The sequence below is a fragment of the Pimephales promelas genome, chromosome 12, assembly GCF_988280905.1.
Source record: "Pimephales promelas chromosome 12, fPimPro1.hap1.1, whole genome shotgun sequence".
In the NCBI taxonomy this organism is placed as follows: domain Eukaryota; kingdom Metazoa; phylum Chordata; class Actinopteri; order Cypriniformes; family Leuciscidae; genus Pimephales; species Pimephales promelas.
In genome coordinates, this window is record NC_142780.1 from 36,789,574 (window position 1) to 36,815,200 (window position 25,627).

General features: G+C 44.8%; 3 protein-coding genes across 9 annotated transcripts in view; 2 read left to right on the forward strand and 1 right to left on the reverse strand.

Moving 5' to 3' along the window:
- Positions 1-2,075: 2,075 nt before the first annotated feature.
- Positions 2,076-5,477, forward strand: osr2 (odd-skipped related transciption factor 2). 3 transcript variants are annotated; one of them, XM_039688880.2, is made up of 4 exons: positions 2,076-2,275; positions 3,459-4,017; positions 4,589-4,688; positions 4,904-5,477. In XM_039688880.2, exons 2-4 carry the CDS (start codon positions 3,467-3,469, stop codon positions 5,102-5,104), a joined length of 852 nt encoding a protein of 283 aa, XP_039544814.2. In that variant the 5' UTR covers positions 2,076-2,275; positions 3,459-3,466; the 3' UTR covers positions 5,105-5,477. The 3 variants fall into 3 exon arrangements, with proteins under 3 accessions (XP_039544814.2, XP_039544813.2, XP_039544817.2); XM_039688879.2 differs by having other exon boundaries at positions 2,078-2,279; XM_039688883.2 differs by having other exon boundaries at positions 2,080-2,279; positions 4,986-5,477.
- Positions 5,478-7,058: 1,581 nt separating this feature from the next.
- Positions 7,059-25,627, forward strand: part of vps13b (vacuolar protein sorting 13 homolog B) — a 109,583-nt gene continuing 91,014 nt past the window's right edge. For 4 of the 5 annotated variants that reach the window (XM_039688871.2, XM_039688870.2, XM_039688875.2 and 1 more), the window contains exons 1-11: positions 7,059-7,170; positions 8,091-8,255; positions 10,173-10,316; positions 13,492-13,609; positions 15,447-15,614; positions 22,974-23,155; positions 23,248-23,410; positions 24,265-24,518; positions 24,980-25,075; positions 25,157-25,279; positions 25,543-25,627. The exon at positions 25,543-25,627 is cut by the window's right edge and continues 53 nt beyond it. In XM_039688871.2, coding sequence (XP_039544805.2) covers positions 8,109-8,255; positions 10,173-10,316; positions 13,492-13,609; positions 15,447-15,614; positions 22,974-23,155; positions 23,248-23,410; positions 24,265-24,518; positions 24,980-25,075; positions 25,157-25,279; positions 25,543-25,627 — 1,480 coding nt within the window. In that variant the 5' untranslated portion in view covers positions 7,059-7,170; positions 8,091-8,108. Of the gene's footprint in view, positions 7,241-8,090; positions 8,256-10,172; positions 10,317-13,491; positions 13,610-15,446; positions 15,615-22,973; positions 23,156-23,247; positions 23,411-24,264; positions 24,519-24,979; positions 25,076-25,156; positions 25,280-25,542 lie in introns of all 5 variants that reach the window. The other variant, XM_089118141.1, reaches the window with a different exon arrangement.
- On the reverse strand, positions 20,143-22,576 carry LOC148977101 (uncharacterized). The gene has a single exon (XM_089118140.1). It carries the CDS (start codon positions 22,140-22,142, stop codon positions 20,148-20,150), a length of 1,995 nt encoding a protein of 664 aa, XP_088974266.1. The 5' UTR covers positions 22,143-22,576; the 3' UTR covers positions 20,143-20,147.

A 25,627-nucleotide genomic window follows, 5' to 3' on the forward strand; every position in this document is an offset into this window, starting at 1 on the left:
CCTACAACTCACACACTAACCCTTAAACCTATCCATCACACACACACACTAACCCTACACTTAAACCTACTCATCTCTCTCTCTCTCTCTCTCTCTCTCTCTCTCTCTCTCTCTCTCTCTCTCTCTCTCTCTCACACACACACACACACACACACACACACACAGACACACATACACACTAACCCTACCCTTAAACCAATCCTTCTCTCTCTCACACACATGATGTTCAGTCGCTCCTGTCGGAGTCCGGATTGAACATGATCATCTGTGTTTCAGAGGCTCAGGCTGCGGCTGATGTAATGGTGTGTTATACATCTTTATGGCTCACTTTGGGCCTCTTAGTACCAGTAGAGCGTTGTTTAAACGCCACAGCCGACCCGAGTCCTGATGCTGACCATCCGTACCTTACACACACACACACACACACACACACACACACACACACACACACACACACACACACACACACACTTCACAAAGCTCAAGCATCTCAGTCTCAGACTGGTGTCATGAACATCACGATGAGTTCATTAAACTCAAGGGAAGAGCTGGAACGATATATATATATATATATATATATATATATATATATATATATATATATATATATATGGAGCAGAATCTGTAAGAACTTCCTCCTGACTGACAGTCTTCTTGCAGATATACTTCTGTAATATGATGATCCATGAACAGTGTTTGTTCTCAGAGAAAGATCGTGATCGTTTCAGGCAGTTCTGCTCCGCGACCGATAGGCGGCGCTCTTCCTTCAGAAACAGCATTAATCTCTCTCCCAGATCCGATGTACACGGATACATAACTCCATTAATAACTCCATAACGAAGAGTTTCCAGTCGAAATAATCTTCATAAACATGAAGCCTTACTGATATCTCCTCATATCTTCTCATCCATAAACCCAAATTCACCTCAGTAGGCTATATAAAGACTCGAACGCGATTTAAACAAAAAATAAATATTTATTTCAATTAACTCATTCTCATTAAAAATTTTACTCATTAAAATTAACTCATAACTCATTAAAAATATTGTTATTTTTAAGACAAAAGCGTTTGTTTTCTTCTGTTAATATGGTCCGATATTGGTTCATTGGTTCGGTTCGTTATTAATAAACACGCTAATATTTTTATGGTTCCACTGAAGAAAGATAGCCGATTGTGAAGGGACAGTAAAAGATGAGAGACATATAATTTTCGAATTATCCTGTAAAGTAGCCTATTAGATGGTCTTTATTAAACCGTTAGTCTAATTGTTGCAGTTTTATTGCCCGTGATCCAATAGATGAATCTGGCTTTAACTATTAATATCTGTAAATCATCTTCAGGTCACCTCGTCACTTCTGAACACTGAGCCCGCTGCCGCTCAGGAGTGTGTGTTCGTGTCGCTCAGGAGTGTGTGTTCGAGCTTTAGTCCAAATAAGAGAAAGCTGTAATAATTATTAACTCGCAGCATAGCGTTAATAAACGAAGAGAAACAAATGTAATGTATTGCAAAATATAAAAAACATCCTTTTTCCATTTTATATTTAGTTATTTATATACAGAATTTTTTTAAAGGACATACAATTATGCATTTTATTACTGATAAATAGGCTATAATTATAAAGCTGAGCATGTGTTTGTTTTTTTTTCCTATTGATTATGATTTTAAAATGCAAAACGGATCTTTCCACAGAAGAGGAAAAAATACATGGTGGCAGAATTATCTTTTTTTTAAAAAAAAATTCTGTCACTTTCAGATGTGATTGAGAAATGAAAATGTTTATTAGTGTACTCACAGACTGCAGGTGTGTGTGTGTGTGTGTGTGTGAGAGAGAGAGAGAGAGAGAGAGAGAGAGAGAGAGAGAGAGAGAGAGAGAGAGAGAGAGAGAGAGAGAGAGAGAGAGAGAGAGAGAGTGTGTATGAGAGAGTGTGTGTGTATGAGAGAGTGTGTGTGTTTGAGAGTGTGTGTGAGAGAGTGTGTGTGCATGAGTGTGTGTGTGTGTATGTGAGAGAGAGAGAGAGAGAGAGAGAGAGAGAGAGAGAGAGAGAGAGAGAGAGAGAGAGAGAGAGAGAGAGAGAGAGAGAGAGAGGGGCGGGTCGATCAGTGAGGCTCCACCACTCGAACAAGAGCCCGAGCCAGAACTCCTCGGTCCAGATCCAGATCCCGGACTCTCTCACCGCACTCCTGAAGTTTATCATGTTCAAACTGTAGTTATGAATTAGAGCTGAACTTCCTCGGTCTGTGTGGATTTACAGTCAAACTGCGACCTTTGCATTGTGGGTGAGAGAACAACTTCATTTCATTTGACAGAAATGCTCGAACTCTCATTGGGTTCCGTCCAGTTCTGTTCACGAGAGCAGAGGACCGGAGCGCGCACTCGACAGCGGACGCGTTACTAATGTTAAAGACATTTTGATCCTGAAGTTACGATTTTATGAAGCGGGAACAAATATTCAAAAAAAAAAAAAAAAAAAAAAAAAGCAAAATTGTATTCGGAAAAGTCCTGCTGTCGTGTTGGTTCCGCCGAGTTCTGATCACATCTGGAGCGAGAAACGCGTATTAATAGAAACTCTGTGTGTCTCATAAAGGTCAGCGCACTCCTCCTCGCGCAGGCCTTGACCGCTCGCTTATTTAAGGTTATGCTCACAATCATATTTTAATTTCTGCATGAAAAGTAACTTACAGTCAGTCTGACATGTGAAGATCTCAACCATGCTAAATTACTGTCCTCCAGAAATATTCAGAGATATGAGATATATAAGAGATATTAGAGGTAAAGCCAGATAAATATCAGGCCTGATGATTCAAACTCATGTTCGCTTATTTCATTTCGGCTCGTTTGACAAGATTGTTTCGTGACTTTCTGCGATTATTATACGCATAATTTGAACATGTCAGCTTTATTTCTGCAGCACAGAGTTTCAGAGCAGCTTTACAGAGATAACAGGACCATAATGCATCAGAATTCGTGTTTAGAAGAGAATAGCGTCACGGTCCAGCTTAAATTAGTTCAGTGATGCTTCATTTCTGTTGTAAAAAATGTATTAATTTAGTTATTATAAAATATTATTTAGTTAGTGATGTCACCGTCTAGCTCAGTTCAGTTCTCATATTGAGTTTAATAATAGTGTTGAATATTAAATGTCCCTATCAGCAAACCAAAAACCAAAGGCGACACACACACACAATAATACAGTCGTAACCTGTTTTTTTAAAAAAGTGTTTGCATGACAACTTGTTTAAAGTTGGATATACCGAACGGCACATGAAAAAAAGAGAGAGAGAAAAAAGCAAGAGCAAGAAATAAATCTGTGGATAATAAAATGATGACCGCGCTAAGCAATGTGAGAAAACACACAATAATAAATATGCAACTGAAAAATATATTTCCTGCATGTTTTGAATAAGGAAACAAAATTAAAACTGTGAATAAAAGCTGTTCCGGTGTGTTTCCCCCAGGATCTGATATGGGCAGTAAGACTCTCCCGGCCCCGGTGCCGCTTCACCCGGCGCTGTTCCTGCAGTTCCCCGCGGGCGCGGATCCCCGCTACGGGCTGAGCTCCGGCCACAGCGTGATCCACCACTGGGCCCTCGGGTACCCGCAGATTCCGGGGCTCCTGGACCCGCGCTTCGCGTTCACCGCGACGCTTCCCTTCGCCGCGCATCTGTTCCCCAAACACGGATCGGTGACGCGCGTCGTGCCCGCGCTGCACAAGGACAGACCGCGATTCGACTTCGCCAACCTCGCGCTCGCGGCCACGCAGGAGGACCCGCCGAAACCGGGAGCGGAGCTGGGAACACTGGGAACACTGGGGAAACTGAGCCCGGACCGCAAGCCCGCGCGCGGGAGACTCCCGTCCAAGAGCAAAAAGGAATTTATTTGCAAGTTTTGCGGGAGACACTTTACAAAGTCCTACAATCTGCTGATCCACGAGCGCACACACACGGACGAGCGCCCGTACACCTGCGACATCTGCCACAAGGCCTTCAGGAGACAAGACCACCTGCGGGACCACAGGTGTGTGTGTGTGTGTGTGTGTGTGTGTGTGTGGGAAGCTGCACTCTGAAATATAAATGTTCTCATCGATGGCTCCATAAAGAATATTTAACATCCAATCTTACTCGCGGTTCTTTATGAGGGAAACTATTGCACACGGAGAGTAATGGGAATAATGGGAGTAATAGGAGTAATGAGCTGACGGTCACACTTTAAAACCTGTAAGAGTGTGCACGAGCGGATGATGTTCTGCGCGCTCTCGCAGGTATTAGTTATGAATCAAGCTGTATCACTGTGAAAGTTGCTGCCTTACATTTTTAAGTATACAGGCAATTTGGATGTTTAAGTCATTTCAGCTTAAATACTTTAAACTGACTTTAAAAATGAGTTTATTCGTGTGGGCTATAACTTAGGCTACAAAAAAGTTAAAAAATTTTGATGAGCCATGTAAAAATATGTCATAACTTATCATATAATTGTTCACAGTTTTTACAATGCAGATAGTTTTAAAAGCAGCTTTACAGAGATAACAGGGCGGAAGTGTTTCTGCTGTTGCGAGTTATGATCGACACTGACGGATGTTGTTTTGCAGATATATCCACTCCAAGGAGAAGCCCTTCAAGTGCCAGGAGTGCGGCAAGGGCTTCTGCCAGTCGCGGACTTTGGCGGTTCATAAAACGTTGCACTTGCAGGTAAATCGTTTGCACTGTTTATATGCATGAATAATGTTCTGCAGAAACACGCGCTCGTGCTCGTCGTTAGGGTGCACGCGCATTCTTGATTGATTGATTGTTGACGATCCTCGCGCTTTTGTCATCTGGGCCTCAAATGTTGAGAATGAAGCTTATCTGCATATTTGATGGAAAACTAAAGGGAATAATCCTTTGCTTGCTTCAAATCTGAACAGGAATCTCCTCACAAATGCCCGACATGCGGAAGAACCTTTAATCAAAGAAGTAACCTGAAAACTCACCTTCTCACCCATACAGACCTCAAGCCTTTCTGCTGCCTCCGCTGCGGGAAAGAGTTCCGGCGCAACTGCGACCTGAGGCGCCACACACTCACACACACTCCTCACAAACACACACACTCTCCTCACACACTCTAACTAACACAGTCTCACACACACACACACACACACACACACACACACACACACACACACACACACACACACACACACACACACACACACACACACACACAGCTGGACTACTAACTAACAGGATCTCTCTGATCTCGAGCCTCTGGCGGACAGAGAACCGGAGACTCAAGCATCTAAACAGACTCTGTGAACTCATGTAAATAAAGTCTTGATTGTTATTTTTATTATTACCTGCATCTGAACTCAAACTGTGTTCACATCAGTGTGTAAATAAAGCAGCTGCTCGAAACTGCAGGATTGAGGACATGTGTTTCAGCCAAAGACACTCACGAGATGAGACGCATCAATTCTGGAATTAAAGAGTTTTTCTTTTGAATTGTGACTGAAATTCTGTATCAAAAACATCTTCGTTTGTTCTTTAAAAAAACATATAGCCTATATTGTTTTAGCCTATAATATTTTATTTTATTTCCTAATTCTAATTACATGTCCCGAGACTTGGGATGATTTCTAACGTGAAATTACAGTTATGGTTCTTTCATTTTAATTGTTACAATAATTAGCCTATATAAGAGCGTATTAAATTGCAGAGCGTTAAACTAGGCATATAAACTATGAAATATAGCATATTGTGTAAAAACTCATTTTTAATAATTGGATAAATATTATATTGTCTGAAATGTATTTGTTACTCACGTCACTGAAATTGTAACATTATGCGAATTAATGTATTTTTGTTGCGCGTGAACTAATGATTTCAGAAAAATAACAGCGCGGCGTCTTTAATCCGTGAAATAGTGCACAGTCTATGGTTTCATATTTAAAACCCGCGATATTAGATTAATAATGATCCTTATTAAAATATAAATTGGCCTAAGGTAGAAAGTAAAATTCTCACATTTTGTAAACAGAAAAAACAGACGGAAACATTTGAAGAAATGAAATGAATATTTGGAATTAATATTAATGTTGACTGTGAATATTGGAAATCAACAATGCCGCGCGTGAACGATGAGCATGTGAAATTTAACCCGTAAAATACATTTCAGATTAATTACTGAATGTGTTTTAATTGCCTAATTTCGTACAAACAACGCAATTCATAAACGTGTAATTCCGTGAATAAAACAGAAGATGATCTAAAACTGATTCCCATCTAATGATTATATGAGGTTGGACCTACTCAATATTCAGCAAAAGGCAAATCACAAAGACAGAAGAAATAGCCTATATGTCTGGACAGATATTGAGCAGCAATAACAGCTGCAGAAATAAACACGCATTCAGTGATTCCCAAACTCTGCCCTGATGAGCTGAATTACAATAATCCTGTGTTTATAATAATCATTAGGAGTGTTTAATAATAAAAAAATATTTTTAGGCTATTTGATAATGATTAATAGAGCTAGTCCTTGTTTAACAGCTTTTTAATGTAGCCTATGCCACTGGCTACAATAATAATAGCTAATAACAACAACTATTGTCAGTGCCTAATACTAAATTATTAGACAATATTAGTCTTTAATATTGTATGATCAGTATTTACTGATTTATATTAATAAAGTGCAGGAGTTTCTGATGTGCTCCAGCGAACTGTATAGACTTTAGGCTATAATAGAGTTTATAGAGTCAGTCCTTCTCTGCAGCTTCAGCTTCATAAACAGGAGAGTAAGCCTAATTATCACAGATACTCGTCAATAAATCATTCCTGCATTATAAACACTGATATCGGTGTTTAATAATGATGATTAGCTTGTACTGTCAGAATAATGATTAGGCCTATTTGTGTATAATGCGTGTTTCAGTAGCTAATGAATATTAAACACGCTTATTTAGTCGTATAACGCAACTGATAATCAGTGTTTTGTGTGTGAAAGAAACTGAATGTGTCTTAACACAGATTTGATTCGAACTGTGATGACGCGCATGCGCATCTTCTTTTTGCGCCAGCTCCGTGCCGGAAGTGACGCGTCGACGCAGGCAGTGACGTAGCGTCTGCGTATGCGGAAGTAATGGATGCGCTGGTGTTGTTTGTATTTCTGTAGCAGCTGGACGCATCGGATGAAGCTGTAAGTGTGTGTTTGTGTGTTTGTGGCACTGAAGTGTTTCGGCGGATGTTGAGACTGACATCAGCTGCAGGTGTGTTAGTTGTGTGCAGGTGTGTGTTAGTTGTGTTAGAGCTCTGTCAGGCTGCTCATGTTCGTCTGTCAGTGAAGACAGTGAAACTCTGCGTCTGTTAATATTCATATTCTAGAACTATAACAGTGCGATCATAAAGGCCCACATTTTAATCGCTTATTGAATAAATCATCCGTTTGTAATGACTTGTAATACTTGTGTAGTCACAGTTAGTCAAACACGGGCTTGTGTCTGGAATATAGATCTGTAATAGAGAGGAACACATCTCTTCTTCTGTTATTCGATAATGTTTAATGAAAAACAGAACATTAGACAGATGTGCGATTCCCATTTCAGCCAAAGTTTCTCTTTAACTCTATGAGGTCACCTCAGAATACACACACACACACACACACACACACACACACTAACCCTACCCCTGAACCTAAACAATGAACGCACACATACACACCTACCGACCTACCTAACCGAACACACACACAGACAATAAGAGAAAGATTAGGGGAATAAACAAAGAGAACAGTTGCTAAACTGAATGAGAAAGCTAAAGGAAGCCGTTTAGGGGAGCAGGTGTGTGTTTCTCGGCAGTGACGGACAGCTGACAGAACAGCAGCAGCGTGTGTGTGTGTGTGTGTGTGTGTGTGTGTGTGTGTGTGTTCAGATGATTGTTTTCATGCCAGTTATGGTCTATATAGATTCTGTAGTCATCTGACTGAAGTGTGTGTGTGTGTGCGCGTGTATCTTTCTCTGTATCTGTGTGTGTGTGTATCTCTCTCTCTCTCTGTGTGTGTATCTCTCTCGCTCTGTGTGTATCCCTCTCTCTCACTGTATGTGTGTGTGTGTGTGTCAGGCACGAGGGCTGGTCAGGATGCTGGAGTCGTATGTTTCTCCTCTCTTGATGAGTTATGTGAACCGCTACATAAAGAACCTGAAGCCGTCGGACCTGCAGCTGTCGTTATGGGGCGGAGACGTGGTTCTGAGCAAACTGGACCTGAGGCTGGACGTGCTGGAGCAGGTGAGAGCGACCGACCCGACACACACGACCCGACCCTGTTGTATTTGCTAGAATCCGTGATAGCATGTGTCTGGGGCAGTGCAGCACCTCCAGCAGAGGACGGTCCCACAGCATTAGAGGTCCAGCGCTGTATGGGGAGCTTTATATCCCATCTGGTGTGTTTGCTGCCAAAAGGCGCTTGTGTAGTTCCAGTGGCGTCTGACAGCTGAACATGCCGGAGTGTGTGTCTGGAGGAGTTTTCATGAAGCGCTCCTGAACAACATGTGCTGAGGTCGGCCCAAGGGTTAGGCTGAGGGTTAGACAGGAGAGCTGATAGAAGAAAACTAACACATGTCTAGTTTCAACATTAATGTCCTTCAGATATTCCCTTTTACACGGAGAGAAAGTATTAGCTGTGTGCAGTGACCCGCGTCTGGGTTTCGAACACTGAACGTGTGTTTACTCGCAGCGCCACATGAAGATCTCCGTATCTCTGGGACTGAACCACGTACAGCCTTGAAGGAAAGTTTGTTAAGAGCCAGAATCTGAACGGATGATATCTTTGATACGCCTCGAGTTTCAGGCAGGCGAAAAAAAGTGCGTTTTCCAGTTTGTGAAGTTTCACTGTCGGTGTATCACAAAGCAGAGATCGCTCAAATCATCAGATTTGACTAATAGATCCACTGATATCTGTGGAAAATAAAATAAAAAAAAACACACACACACACACACACCCTCTACAAAACAGTGGATTACCCAATAAACAAACATCCATGACATTTAATATTTTGTCTTTTTATCTCTATTGATGTTTATCTTTGTCTGGCAGCGCCGGCAGGTCCGACAGGGAAGGCCGCGTTCGCATCCACTGCGCCGTCGAGGGCGAGGAGAATAACAGCGCCTCATTCTGGCCAGTGTGTGGAAATGTAGCAAGTTAATCTGTTAGAAAAGAAGAAATCCTAATTGAGTTTCTCGATAAAACTCTAATCTATCCCTGATGTAGTGTAGATCTATCTGACCGCATTAGCACCATGGCGTCAGAGAGCTGAACACTGAGGATAGCATGAGTGTCGCTCTCGCCGTCAGACACTCGCTCGCACCAACTCCAGATCTGCTTAGCTTTCGTGTTTGGGCAACTCTGAGCTTTTGCAGTTGTAATATCTGGAAGGGATCACTGTGTCATGTCGTGAGAATGTTTGGCTCTCAGACTTTGATGCAGGATATTATTAGATGCAGCTTTCCTCGTGCCGAGCGGGAGTCGAGCTTTCCTCGCAGATCTCCTGTGGAAGCGACTGGAGTCCGGCCGGACCGGCTCTGGAGGCGCTCGAAGCCTGTGCTCTCGCTACTTCTGTTAGCAGGGTCTGAAACTAGCATCCGCCAAACGCGGGTATGAATCAGCAGTGGCGAGTAACGCTGTCAAATCACGAGCTAAGTTGGTGTGTTACTTATCGTGTTTACTCACTTTGCTGGAGAAGTTCGAGTAAGACAAACCAGTGCAAATACTTGCGAGTCATCATGATATATTAAACACAGAATCTGCTCATATCTGCTAACCTGAACACACTCGTCACTACGCCACACAGAACAGCGCTGGCTCATCTGCACTGAAGCGAGAGCGGAGATTAAAAGCGTCTGTCCTCCTGAAACACATGTTTGGTGATGAGGAGGAAAGAGGAAGAGGAGATGCTGGATAATAAAATCTGGGTTTGAATAAGAAATCCACATTTTATATGAATATGTATTAAAGCTTTGACAGCTAATCTGGTTCATTTCTTTCCTTTTTTTTGGATAGTAGAAGTTCTGAGTGGTCGCTAACTTGGTGTTTCGCCAAATTGTCCGGTGACCCTGTTCTGTACGATCTGTCTGATTGAGCTCTACTGCGATTCAGTGTTTTAACTGACAGATGGTGTGTGTGTGTGTGTGTGTGTGTGTGTGCAGGAGCTCAAGCTGCCCTTCATGTTCCTGAGCGGCCACATCCACGAGCTGCGCATCCACGTGCCCTGGACCAAACTGACCTCCGAGCCCGTGGTCATCACCATCAACACCATGGAGTGCATCCTCAAGCTGCGGGACGGAGCCGCGGTCAGTGTCTGAGATACACACGAGATGCTCACGAGATACACACGAGATGCTCACGAGATACACACAAGATGCACACGAGATACACACGAGATGCTCACGAGATACACACGAGATGCTCACGAGATACACACAAGATGCACACGAGATACACACGAGATGCACACGAGATACACACGAGATGCTCACGAGATACACACGAGATGCACACGAGATGCACACGAGATGCACACGAGATTCACACGAGATGCTCACGAGATGCACACGAGATGCACACGAGATACACACGAGATGCTCACGAGATGCACACGAGATGCACACGAGATGCTCACGAGATGCACACGAGATGCACACGAGATGCACACGAGATGCACACGAGATTCACACGAGATGCTCACGAGATGCACACGAGATGCACACGAGATACACACGAGATGCTCACGAGATGCTCACGAGATGCACACGAGATGCACACGAGATGCTCACGAGATTCACACGAGATACACACGAGATGCACACGAGATGCTCACGAGATACACACGAGATGCACACGAGATGCACACGAGATGCACACGAGATTCACACGAGATGCTCACGAGATGCACACGAGATGCACACGAGATACACACGAGATGCTCACGAGATGCTCACGAGATGCACACGAGATGCACACGAGATGCTCACGAGATTCACACGAGATGCACACGAGATGCACACGAGATACACACGAGATGCTCACGAGATTCACACGAGATGCACACGAGATGCTCACGAGATACACACGAGATGCACACGAGATGCTCACGAGATACACACAAGATTCACATGAGAAACGCACGAGATGCACACGAGATGCTCACGAGATTCACACGAGATGCTCACGAGATACACACGAGATACACACGAGATGCACACGAGATTCACACGAGATGCTCACGAGATACACACGAGATGCACACGAGATGCTCACGAGATACACACAAGATTCACATGAGAAACGCACGAGATGCACACGAGATGCTCACGAGATTCACACGAGATACACACGAGATACACACAAGATTCACATGAGAAACGCACGAGATGCACACGAGATGCTCACGAGATACACACGAGATACACACGAGATGCACACGAGATTCACACGAGATGCTCACGAGATACACACGAGATGCACACGAGATGCTCACGAGATACACACAAGATTCACATGAGAAACGCACGAGATGCACACGAGATGCTCACGAGATTCACACGAGATGCTCACGAGATACACACGAGATACACACGAGATGCACACGAGATTCACACGAGATGCTCACGAGATTCACACGAGATGCTCACGAGATTCACACGAGATGCACACGAGATACACACGAGATACACACGAGATGCACACGAGATTCACACGAGATACACACGAGATGCACACGAGATACACACAAGATTCACATGAGAAACGCACGAGATTCACACGAGATGCTCACGAGATGCACACGAGATGCTCACGAGATTCACACGAGATACACACGAGATGCTCACGAGATGCTCACGAGATGCACACGAGATGCACACGAGATGCTCACGAGATGCTCACGAGATTCACACGAGATGCTCACGAGATGCTCACGAGATACACACAAGATGCTCACGAGATGCACACGAGATCATTTTTAGAGTGGCTTTACAGCAGAATCAGATTTTGAGTTTATTGAGTTATTTCCTGTTTATTTCTGTGAAACATGAAGCGCTGTGGAAATAAAGCTCGCCATGCAGTCAGAGATCTCGAGTTGTTCAGCGAGTCGATCTGAGGAGGTCCAGATGGCCAGTTAGAAACACATTTAGGAGGGAAGTCAATTAGAGCTGATTATAACGGCTTCTGCAGAACAGATCTGGAACATGTGTGTGTGTGTGTGTGTGTGTGTGTGAGCGACTGCCGTATACACTGGGACGTTCCCACACAGGTGTGTGTTGCAGATGTGTTTCACAGAGCCGTCCGCCGGGTTAGAGAGAATGTTTGGAAAATTACAAATGACGTTGAGACAAATTATGCGCCGGTAAAGCTGAGACCCGACAACACACACACACACACACACGCATGCGGCAGAACACACAGAACACACTCTTAGCAGAAACGGTTCTATACGGGATTATTTAATGGATTCAGTTTTAATTCATCTTTAATTTTAGTTTAATTTCATGAAATAAGCAACATAGTAAACACAGTAAGAGCATGTAAATAAGCCGTCAAACATGAACGGTGTACACAATTATTTAATTCATTTCTTCTTATATAGAACCGTTCTGTTATACGGACTGAAGAACTGAAGAGTGTGCTCATGGATAGGGCGACAGACTGTGTGTGTGTGTGTGTTTCAGGTGTGTGTGTGTGTGTTTCAGGTGTGTGTGTGTGTGTGTTTCAGGTGTGTGTGTGTGTGTTTCAGGTGTGTGTGTGTGTGTGTTGCGAGCAGAAGGAGGGTTAGTGTCTGCTCAGCTCTGAGTTGTTCTGGTGATTAATGATCTAATGAGTGAGTTTGTTTTTACAGTTCCTCTGAGCGGCTGAATATGATCCTGCAGAATATACACTTCATGTTCACGATGTGTGTGTGTGTGTGTGTGTGCAGACGTGGAGGTGTGTGAATAATCATCAGGAGTTGCTGAGCTGAAGATTCAATCTCGAGTAACAGAGCAGCTCGTCTGTGAATGAACTGTTAATCGCTCCTCTCCTGTGTGTGTGTGTGTGAGGCGTCTTCATTAACGCAGCTGGAGCTGTGTGTGTGTGTGTGTGTGTGTGTGTGTGTGGATGGTTAAGGGTTTTGTTGATGTTACGGAGGTTGACTGAGTGTGTTTAACTCAAGGCCCATGTGATGTTGTCTGAGGTCAAAGGTCGGGCTGTGGGGGTGTATGGGCCGTTACTGATGCAGTAAAGTGAATCTCTCCAGTAAATCAGTGTGTGTTATCAGTGATGGGCATTCTGGGACGTTTGTGTCTGACCTCGACATCCACTCGTCTGATTCTCTTCTTCACTCACACACACCGCAATAAACCACAAATAACCCTTTACTGCTGTTTATCCCTCATTCCTTCAGACACACACACACACACACACACACACACACACACACGCTCTTCCTCTCTCAGGTGTGTAAGCTTGTTATTGTGTTGTTTGTGTGTGCAGGATGACAGTGAGAGCTGTGGCTCCAGTTCCACCAATCGCAGCGCGTCTGAGAGCTCGAGGGCGTCGGCCAAACCTCGACGTGTGCAGCAGAACCCCAGCGACCCGGACCTGCCCCCAGGTGTGTGTGTGTGTGTGAGCATGAGTGTGTGTGTGTTTGTGTGTGTTTGAGTGATGCGTGAGGGCCACGGACCCCATCAGAGCGCAGCGCACTGTTTGTTTTTAATTCAAGCTCGCTCACCCACACACACACACACACACACACACACACACACACACACACACACATGCTCACACTCACACACACACACACACACACACACACACACACACACTACCCTAACCAATCACACAAACCTTCTGCATTTTTACTTTTTCAACCAAAATAATTTTTTTTTTTTATGTTTATTAATACATTATCTGTGTGAAGACCAGCAGAAAGCCTTTCGTATATTTGTGGGGACATTTGGTCACACACACACACACACACACACACAGGCACTTCTGTTTCACTCAGTTAGACATTTCTGATATATTTTCTCATGTTATTAGCACACATTTATTCATTGAGAAGATGTTTTTGTCAGTGTCAGGTTCAGCAGCTCGTCAGATGTTCTGTGTAAATCAGGGAAAACGAGCGCTAACCCCCTCGCTGTCATCAGGGGTCCGCTCCTGTGTGTGTGTGTGTGGATCAGAGCCCGCGACGGACACGTTCCTGTGCTCATCATCATCACACTCATTCCTTCACACGAGGGATTCAGAAACAGAAGATTTGTCGTCGTTTGTTAGATTGTGTTCGTTTCTGACGAGATGTGCATGAATGTGTTTCTGTTTATGATGAGCTGAGGCCCGCTGGAGTCTGAGTGTGTGTGTGTGTGTGTGTGTGTGTGTGTGAGACCAGAAGCTCCTGCTGAACAGTGCTCATGCTGTTAGGTCATTATTACTCAACAAAGTACCAAAATACGGAAAACATTCCAGACACACTAACACACACTAACACACACTAACACACACTAACACACACTAACACACACTAACACACACTAACACACACTAACACACACTAACACACACTAACACACACTAACACACCCAGCATGGGCGGCTTCAGCGCGGCCCGACGGCAGGACTCGCGGTCCCACTCCAACTTATAAAACTTTAATGCTTTTCCCTGGTAGTCCAACTCAAATGTTTGTCTTCCTGTGCGAGTGTGTGTGTGTGTGTGTGTGTGTGTGTGTGTGTGTTATTAATGAGCTCGGGATCAGGTGAAGAACAATCCAGTGTTTTACAGGATCGTCCACAGTTGTGTATTATTTCCCGAGAGCGTCGGTCACGCGAGCGTCAGTGTGTGCAGTCGAGGGTGTGTGTTAAACACGCGGGTCAGCGGCGGGTCTGTGTGTGTGTGTGTGTGTGTGTGTGTAGCACCTGCATTCCCCGTCATAAACTCATTCCCTGTTAGTGCTCTGGATCTAATTTATCCAGCGGAGGCTTTCCTCTCCCTGCGCTCCTCCATAAACTCTGTCCGGCTCCGCTGCACCTGCGGGACACGCTACTCCACACACACACACACACACACACACACCGCTCTCGTAAACTAGCTGGAAAAACCAACAGCTTTATGTGCTACTCGAGCCAACACTCACACACACACACACACACACACACACACCCTCAGACTCCAGCACACACACACACACACACTGCCCAATTGATTGACTAAATGGGTGAGATTGTGATAAGTGTGTAGTTAATCTAAGCGTTGTGTTGAGTGTGTGTGTGTGAGACGCAGCGAATGGAGAAGCTCCCGGTGTGATTAGCGGAGCCGGCGCTGTGTGTGTGTGTGTGTGTGTTTGCAGAGCGCAGGGCTCACACTGACCTCAGGCACTATTATGGGATGTTGATTGTTTTCTGTGAGCATTTGTTGATCAGAGTAAGAGTTTAGTTGTGGTCGTCTGCAGGATACGTGCAGAGTCTGATCCGCAGGGTGGTGAATAACGTCAACATCCTGGTCAATAACCTGATCCTGAAGTACGTGGAGGATGACATCGTGCTGTCGGTGAACATCACGTCTGCGGAGTGCTACACGGTGGACGAGCTGTGGGACCGAGCCTTCATGGACATCGTCTGTGAGTAAAACATGTTCACACGCGTGTCTAACAGCAATGACCGTATGATGAAAGAAACGCTCATGAACACACTCGTGTCGCTGTCCTTACACACTCGTGATGAGTCTGGGTTCAAGCACAGCAGTGTTGGGGTTAGTGCTGGGTGAGTTTGGGGTGTTGTAGGACTGGATGGGTCTGGATGGAATGGATCATGTCTATTTCTCATTGACAGACTTGCACACACATTGACCTTTGACCCTCATTCAGAAACTCTGCTGCTGTGTTGTGTCATGATTTAAAAAACAGCTAATAAACCTGACGAACTGCTGACACCCAACATTTACTGTCTTACTGTCACTCTTTCCCTCTCTCTCTCTCTCTCTCTCTCTCTCCCTCTCCCCCTCTCTCTCTCTCTCTCTCCCTCTCTCTCTCTCTCTCTCTCCCTCTCTCTCCCTCTCTCTCTCTCTCCCCCCCTCTCTCTCTCTCTCTCTCTCTCTCTCCCCCTCTCTCTCTCTCCCTCTCTCTCTCTCTCTCTCTCTCTCTCTCTCTCTCTCTCTCTCCCTCTCTCTCCCTCTCTCTCTCTCAATTCAATTCAATTCAATTCAGAAAGCTTTATTGGCATGACAAAAAATACATTTTGTATTGCCAAAGCGTCAAAACAACATAGAAAATGATTTGGAACATTTAGTACACAAAATATTAAAACTGATATCATAAAACAATAATAATAAAATGAACAGATTAATAAATAAAATAAAATGGATTTAGAAATCATCTATATATATATATATATATATATATATATATACATAAAAAGAAAAATATTGAACATTATATACATGTGTGTAGGTCTTAGGCTGTGAGTGAGTGCGTGTTTAGTGTATGTTTGCTGGTTTCTGGTCGTCCCTCAGGATGTGGCAGGATGCTACAAATTTTGCAGCTATATTTGAGCATTTGGCTTCTTCGCCAAGAATGAAACAAAGTTTTTGGGTCGGATTACAGGTGTTAAATTGGGGAAATATATTATTAATTTTGGGGTAATAATGGTCTCTGATGTGTTTATATTTTGGGCATTCTGTGAGGAAGTGCAGCTCGGTCTCCGTCACTCCCAGGGTGCAGTGCGGGCAGAGTCTGTCCTCACGGGAGAGCCAGGTCTGTCTGCGCCGGCCCGTCTCGATGGCCAGGCTGTGCTCGCTGAGTCTGTACATCGTCAGGGTTTTCCTGAGTCTCACATCACTCACTGTGCTCAGGTAGTTCGCAACGGTGTACTCTCGATTTAGTGCCGAATAACATTCCAGTTTGTGTTGGTTTTTAATGGTGTTTGTCCAATGGGTGATGTACTTGTCTTGTTCTGTGTTGATAATTTGTGCGGGCCGAATGTGTGTGAGTGTGTGTGTGTGCTGAGGCGAGCTGATCTCTGCAGGAGAGAGCCCAGTCAGTCTCAGCACCAGCTGGCACAGGGGACTCCTCGCTACGCTCAGCTCTTGGTGTTTTAGGGCTTGGTAATGGTATGTGTTGGGGTCGCTTGTCTTTAGGTGTTTCCAGAATTTGATGGCTCTTTTTTGGATGTTTAGAAGGAGAGGGTATTGGCCTAATTCTGCCCTGCATCCGTTGTTTGGTGTCTTTCTTTGGACTTTGAGTATTCGTTTACAAAAATCTAAATGTAGAGTTTCAATTGGATGTTTTTCCCAGTTTAAGAGATCAAATTTGATAGAAGGACCCCACACTTCACTGCCATATAAAACAATTGGTTCAATTATGGATTTGAAAAGTTTGAGCCAAATTTGGATTGGGATGTCAATTTTGATTGATCTTTTTATGGCATAGAAAGCCCTTTGAGCTTTCTCTTTGAGTTCATTCACAGCCAAAGTAAAGTTGCCAGTTGGAGTTATTTTCAGGCCGAGGTAAGTGTATGTTTTTGTGCTCTCGATGGTTCTGTGTGATAGTGTGAATGTGTGTGTTGGTCCCTGAGATCTGGAGCGTTTCTGGAACATCATGACTCTAGTTTTCTGGAGGTTGACGGTCAGGGCCCAGGACTGACAGTAATCCTCCAGCAGATCCAGGCTGTCCTGAAGCCCCTCTTTAGTGGGCGACAGGAGGACCAGGTCATCTGCGTAGAGAAGACACTTGATCTCTGTGTCGTGTAGAGTGAGACCTTGAAAGGGGGCGTGTTCTAATATATTGGCCAATTGGTTGATGTAAATGTTGAAGAGGGTGGGGCTTAAACTGCAGCCCTGTCTCACTCCGCGCCCCTGGGGGAAGAATTCGGTTCTTTGGTTTCCAATTTTGACAGCGCATTGGCTGGCTGTGTACATAGATTTGATCAAATCATAAAATTTCCCCCCTATTCCACTGTCGATCAGTTTGAGGTATAATCCTTTGTGCCAGATTGAATCAAAGGCTTTCTTGAAATCAATGAAACAAGCAAAAATTTGTCCTTTGTTTTGATGTACATATTTGTCAATTAGTGTTTGTAGTGTAAAAATGTGATCGGATGTGCGACATTTTGGAAGAAAGCCGATTTGGCATTTACTCAAGGCATTGTGCTTCATAAGGAAGTCTAAAAGTCTGGTGTTTAAGACGCTGCAGAGAACCTTCCCCAGGTTACTGTTCACACAGATGCCTCGGTAGTTGTTGGGGTCTGATTTGTCTCCGTTCTTGTGGATGGGGCTGATGAGGCCCTTGTTCCAGATCTCAGGGAAGAACCCTACACACAGAACATCATTGAACAGTTTCAGCATGGCCAGTTTGAAGCTTTGGTCCGTGTGTTTCAGCATCTCGTTCAGGATGCTGTCGACACCACAGGCTTTCTTGGGCTCAAGGGCTCCTAATTTATCTTCCAATTCCTTCATTGTTATGGGGAAATCTAAAGGGTTTTGATTTTCTTTAATTGATCTTTCCAAATTGTCTAGTTTATTAGTTATTTCATTTTGTTTATAGTTTTGAGTTTGAGTCGGGCTGTATAATTCTTGGAAGTGGTTTTTCCACTTCTCCCCGTCTTGGATTGCCAGAACTTCTAGATTTGGTTTGTATAATAATTTCCATTTATCCCAGAATTTGTGTGAGTTTATAGATTTTTCAATTTCTTCAAACTGGTTTTGCAGAAACTGTGCTTTTTTCCGTCGGAGTGTGGCTTTATATTGTTTTAATGTCTCACAGTAAAGAAGGCGGAGGTCCGAATTATCTGGTTGTCGGTGTTTTTGGTTTGATAAATTTCGTAGGTTTTTTCTCAGAGCCTTACAGTCCAAATCAAACCATTTGTCTGTGTCTAAATATTTTTTCTTTGGTTTAACAATTGACAAATTACTTTTTTGTGCTGTTTTGTAGAATATGTAGTTTAGATCGTGTACTTCCTGATTGATGCCGAATTGATTTTTAGGGTATTCCTGTATTTGGAATGAATGGATGAGGGATTGTATTTCTGGAGATTCAACAGCAGTGCTGTAATTACTGGCACTGTTTTCTGTCCATTTGAAAGACATTAGTTTGCTCATTTGATGTGGGGTCCTAGTTGGTTTGGATGATGTTTCAGATTGCTTTATATAGAGGATGATTTGGCTGTGGTCTGAGAAAGGTTTTAAGGGTTTGACTGTGAATGCTCTCAAAGAGGAAAGGTCTAGGTCTGTGATGGCATAATCTACAGTGCTGTTCCCAAGAGCTGAGCTGTAGGTGTATCGGCCGAGCGAGTCTCCTCGCAGTCTCCCGTTGACGATGTACAGAGCCAGTCCTCGGCAGAGCTGTAGAAGCTGCCGTCCGTGAGCGTTCACGGTTTGATCGCAGTTTTGTCTGCTGGGGTAAGAAGGGTACAGGTTGTTATTGCCAGTTATGAATCTGGTGCCATGTGATTCAATGAAATCGAATTCTTCTCCTGTTCGAGCATTTAAATCTCCCATAAGAAGCACATTTCCCTGGGCCTGGAAATGGCTGATTTCTCTCTCTATGGTTTGGAAGGTTTCCTCTTGGAAATACGGAGACTCGAGGGGAGGAATGTAAATTGCACAAAGAAAAACAGGCTTAGATGCTGATATCATTCCTTTTTGTATTTTTAGCCACAGGTGGTATTGTTCTCTTTTTATTAATTCTATGGACAGTTCGGATCTGATCCATATGATCATCCCTCCCGAGTCTCTCCCTTGTGTGACTGATGTGAGTTTGACTGATGGTAGTATTATTTCTCTGTATCCTGAGGGACAGCCAGTGAACGCATCTCCTCTACACCAGGTTTCCTGTAAGATGATGACATCTAGATCTTGAAGTTCTTTCATAAAATCAGAATTTCTACTTTTTAGGCCAAAAACTGAGGAGTTTAGACCTTGAATATTCCATGTTGAAAAACTAAGTGATTTCATCATAACCTTTTAAAATAATGTGTATGGTGTGTTTGCTATTTTGAGAAAAGAGATATTTGCAAAATTACAAAAGGGTAAATTAAAACAGTGAATGATGGAAGTTATGGTAGGAACTCAAAACATTAACAATTCCATATGAAATGTACATTAATACCACTTTACAATTTTTTTTTTTTTTTTTTTTTTTTTTTTTTTTACAATTTTTTTACCACTGTCCACTGTGTGTTAGCAGGTGAGAGCAGATAATACTCAGCATGTGTTGGATGTCATGGAGTTCAGTGTTGGCTCGATCTGCTCCTCCGCTGACAGCTTGGGCGTAGCTCGGTCTGCTGGGCTGGGCCGGGCTCTGCTGTGGACGGGCTTCGGCTACTGGAGCTGTGGGGCTGTTGTAGGATGGTCTCGGTCTGTAGGGGTCCTGTCTGGGTGCTGCAGCTCGGTGTGGTGCTCTCGCTGGTGCTCCGCTCGGGGCTCTAGATGAGCTGTGCGTTGGGGTGTAGTTTGCTGGAGTGTGTCTCGGTGGATTGACTGGGTTAGGGCTGGTTCTGCTCCACCTGGGGCTGGTCTGGTTGGTCCTGTTTAGAGTGACATCTTTGAGTCTCTTTGCAAGGATATGTACCAGGTTCTTATAAAGGTGGACATGGTCGTATAGACATTCAGTGTTCAGGTCTGGGTGATGGGCCAGGTGGACGTTGGGCAGGAGGGCACAGTGTCTAGAGATGCTGGAATTTATTTTGTTTATTGTGTTGGGATGGAAATCTCTCCTCTGAAGTAAAGTGGACAGGATGATTTTAGAGTTGGGGAAAGTTTTTCTAGCTTTTTCCACAACAGCTCTGAGGGAGTCAGACACTCGGTCCTGCTGGCTCCGCAGGTCGTTGGTGCCCGTGTGGATGATGATGTGGCTGGGTCGGCCTAGCTGTGACACTGTCAGGAGCTCCAGGGCTTTGTCGGTGGTGGGACACCAGAATTTAACAGCTCTGTGTTGGGGGAAAAGTTTCTTTACGTCAATGAATTTGCCGTTTGAGTCGATGAGTAGAGCTATTTCAGGTTCCTCTGTGCTGGTCGGTGCTGTGCTGCTGTGAGACGAGGGCTGATGTTGCTGTGCTGAGGAGTCTGGTTGGGGGGGCTGTGATGGCTGTGAGCGGTCTGGGTCGGGTCTCTCTGCGCTGACAGATGGGTGTTGATTCCCTGTGTGCGGTGACTCTGGGGTGGAGGGCAGTATTTGAGCTCTGTGGGTCTGCTCGGGTTCTGCTCTAGCCAGGAGGAGCTCTCTCAGCTGCTCTCTCAGGGCCTGGATCTCACTGCTCTGCTGCTCTCTCTCCTCCTGTATCTCTCTCAGCTGCTGCCTCATCTCTGCTGTGGATTGTTCTCTGTCCTCTAGTTTTAGTCTCAGTGCGGTCAGCTCACACTGATAGCTGTCCTTCTCTGACTGAAGCTGTCTCATTTGCTGTGTGAGGGCTGATAGTCTCTGTGTTAAGTGCTCTGTGTTTTGCTGGAGTTCAGTATGGGCTGCACATGTGTCTGACTGCTGCTGTCTCAGCACAGTTTCTCTGAGCTGCACCATCTCCATCTCCAGCTTGGTGAAGTGCTCCTGTAGGAGAGGTATAGCTTTGAGCAGGGAGGGTGAGGTGTGCTCAACAGTTTCTGCAGGAGTGGATCTGAGATCTGATGTGCTGTTCGGTGGATTCTGATCAGATGGCAAGCTTTCAGATGGTACAGCTTTCTCATGTTTCACAATTTCACTTATTGTTCTGTAGTCCGCCTGAAATGTTTTCAGGTCCCCCTGTATCATGACTGTGCCATTTTTATAGATGTTCACAGTTATTGCTGTGCTGTCAGGGTCATTTGGCTCTCTGATTTTGACTTTCCAGCCATTACATATGCCTTCTTTCTTTACAGAGGGGTAATGCTGGATGATGGCTTTATGCCAGGCTCTGGGGTGATCAGAGAAGAAAATGAGGTTGCAGACTTCTCCTGTTTTGAACAGGTCTGCAAACAGAGTCTCAGGGTTGTTTGACAGAAGTTTCTGCTTAAAGATTTTCCTTGCGGTGTCAGATTTCACCTCAGAGGGGTACTGTATGGTGGTGAGGGGGGAGCTCATCTGCATATGGCAGTGGGCTGATTGCAGCTGCTGCTCTGATTGGCTGATTTTCTCTGCCTCAGTTAAATTGATACATTGAGGGCCAGAGTGGGGGTTAGCCATAGCTTTAGCTTTTTTAGCATTTCTAGCTTATTGAAGTATAGAAGATCAATTTTATGCCCTTAAATTTTGGGAAAAATAAGCAAACAAGCTAAAAAAGTGTGTCCAGTGCAGTTTTGGTTGTACTCACTGCTTTTTCCTCTTTGAATAGGTGGTTCTTTTCCAGTTTTAAGCTTTCCCTCCAGTTTTCCAGTAGTCCTGTTGCTGCAAGTCTGATCTTCTGATCCTCTGTTTTGATTATTTGTGGTTAAAAGCAAAAATGCTGAATTTTTTAAGTTATTTTCATCAAAATTCACGTCTGTGCATCTTGTTCTTCTAGAATTTGTAGATTTTATGTACTTTTCTTTTCTCAAAATAGCAAAAAAAGAAGAAAATCTAAGAGCTCATGGAGATCATGGCTTCTCTCTTCACTCTCTCTCTCCCCCTCTCTCTCTCTCTCTCTCCCCCTCTCTCTCTCTCCCTCTCCCTCTCTCTCTCTCTCTCTCTCTCTCTCTCTCTCTCTCTCTCTCCCTCTCTCTCCCTCTCTCTCTCTCTCCCCCTCTCTCTCTCTCTCTCTCTCTCTCCCCCTCTCTCTCTCTCCCTCTCCCCCTCTCTCTCTCTCTCTCTCCCCCTCTCTCTCTCTCCCTCTCCCCCTCTCTCTCTCTCTCTCTCCCTCTCTCTCTCTCTCTCTCTCCCTCTCTCTCCCTCTCTCTCTCTCTCCCCCTCTCTCTCTCTCTCTCTCTCTCTCTCTCCCCCTCTCTCTCTCTCCCTCTCTCTCTCTCTCTCTCCCCCTCTCTCTCTCTCTCTCTCTCTCTCTCTCCCTCTCTCTCTCTCTCTCTCTCTCTCTCTCTGTAGCTCCTGAGTTGGTCCTGAGGAAGGTTATCAATTTTTCGGACTGCACTGTGTGCTTGGATAAGCGTAACGCGAGTGGGAAGATCGAGTTTTATCAGGACCCTCTGCTCTACAAGTGCTCCTTCAGAACTCGTCTTCATTTCACCTACGACAACATCAATGCCAAAATCCCTGCCGTCATTAAAGTAAGAGAGTGAATCTGCGGTGTGTCAGGATGGCGTTTGCGTTCACCTCGTCACTGTTGTGTGTGTGTGTGTGTGTGTGTGTGTGTGTTAAGGTTCACACGATGGTGGAGAGTCTGAAACTCTCTCTGACGGACCAGCAGCTGCCCATGTTCATCCGGCTGATGGAGTTGGGTGTTGCGCTGTATTACGGAGAGATGGGCGTCCATCGAGAGGGCGAGAGAGAAGAGAGTGGCTCCCTTCGAGAGGGCGTCTCCGGTGAGCGGGTCGAGCACTGCTTTGTGTTGGTGTGTTTTTCTGAGGCGATAGAAACACACAGATCAGCTCAGTCCAGTGCATCTCTTTGAAGGACATGAACTGAGCTTGTCTCTGCGTCTCTCTTCCCCTGCTCATGTGAATGTGGGTTTGCATCAGTGATTCTGTTATTGTTGTGTTTATTACTGTGAAGCTGCTTTAAAACAGTCTGTAAATAGCACTACACTTTAGAAATAAAGTTGATGTGACTTGAAGACTGAGTGAGACATTTAATTAAAAATGACATTATGCCTCTTTTCACTGGTGTCCCCAGAATGTGTGTGTGTAATTTCAGCTCCAGATCCCCCAGGTCATTCATTACAGCTCAAATCTGCCCCTTTTTGGGTGTGAGCAAAAACACACTGTTTTTGTGTGTGTCCCTTTAAATGCAAAATAGTTTTAGCTCCGCCTCCGTTCAGAAGAGGGCGGGGCCTTCACTCAATCTTCAGAGACTCCGGCAATAACAGCACAGGCGGATCTGACTGACCCAGGATCAGGAGTAACAGCAGCTTTAGCTCCGCCTTCCGGAGAGACTCAGGGAGAGCTGCACTGTTACACACTTCTGTGATTTCGTTTTAATTTTGACACGAAATCAGATCGGCTTATTTTATAACATGCTCTCAGAGAAACACTCACCAAAACACAGTTACTGGGTTTCACGTTTCACTTGTTCTGTGTTGGTAGAAGCACCGGGACTCGATTTTAGCGCTATATAACACGGGAAAAGGCCGATTTTTTTTAATATGTCCCCTTTAATCCATATCAGGAGCTCTGTGAGAAGCGTCTGATCCCAGTCTGATCCTCACTGTGTCCCGCAGGTCTGATGGACGGCTCCGAGGCGTCTCTGACGGGTCAGTACTATCAGGACGAGGATGAAGATCAGGGCTGGGTGTCGTGGGCATGGTCCTTCGTCCCGGCCATCGTGAGCGCAGAGGATGAGGAGGGTGAGGGCGAGTCTGGCTTCTACACAGAGTCCACGGAGGCGGGTTCTGCCCGGCCCCTGCACAGGTCCCCCAGAGACCCTGTAGTGTCCATCGGCTTCTACTGCACTAAAGCCTCGCTCACTTTTAAGGTGAGAGAAACAGCCAGAATGACCCAAATAGCAGCAGTTCTCATGAGTCTCCCTTTAAAATGAAGATCACCCCATTATTTACTCTCCCTCAATCCATCCAAGGTGTATATGACTTTCTTCTTTCAGACAAAAGAAAGAGTTATGTTAAAAAAATATGGATGAATTTGCCTTTTTGAGCTTTTGGTTGCAATCCGCTGCCATTATCAAGCTTGGAAGAGTCAGGGTGTGTAATTAATTAACTCTGATTGTGTTCGTCTGAAAGGAGGAAGTCATGGCTTGAGGGAGAGTAAATCATGGGCTAATGATTTTGTTACTGATATTGTTCTTAAGGTTTGATTGATACTGTGAAGCTGCTTTGATGCCATCTATATTGTGAAAAGCTCTACATAAATAAACTTGACTGGACTGATGTTGATTTTAAAGTGAACTTCTCCTTTAATCGTGTGTGGTTGTGTCTGCAGCTCACGGAGAGCTGTTCTGAGAGCAGTTACTACAGCCCACAGAAGCTGAAGTCCCGGGAGGTGCTGAGTGTGGAGCAGGAGGGAATCACAGTGGAGGTGACACACACACACACACACACACACACACATCACCAGCTCCAGACCCCCTCCTGTGCTCATTGAGTGTGTGTGTTTCAGGCTCTGATGATGGGTGAGCCGTTCTTCGACTGTCAGGTGGGAGTCGTGGGTTGTCGCGCCGTGTGTCTGAAGGGCATTATGGGTGTTCGTGATTTTGAAGAAAATATGAACAGAAAAGAAGAGGTAATCGACTCACACACAGCCTCAAACCTCCACCCGGCTCATGCCGTGATGTTGAGTGTGTGTTTGCCGTGATGTTGAGTGTGTGTTTGCCGTGATGTTGAGTGTGTGTTTGTCGTAGGATGCCGTGATGTTGAGTGTGTGTTTGCCGTGATGTTGAGTGTGTGTTTGTCGTAGGATGCCGTGATGTTGAGTGTGTGTTTGCCGTGATGTTGAGTGTGTGTTTGTCGTAGGATGCCGTGATGTTGAGTGTGTGTTTGTCGTAGGATGCCGTGTTCTTCCGCTGTGGCGATACGCTGAGCGCTAAAGGCATGACGTACCTCACCAACTCACTGTTCGACTACCGCAGTC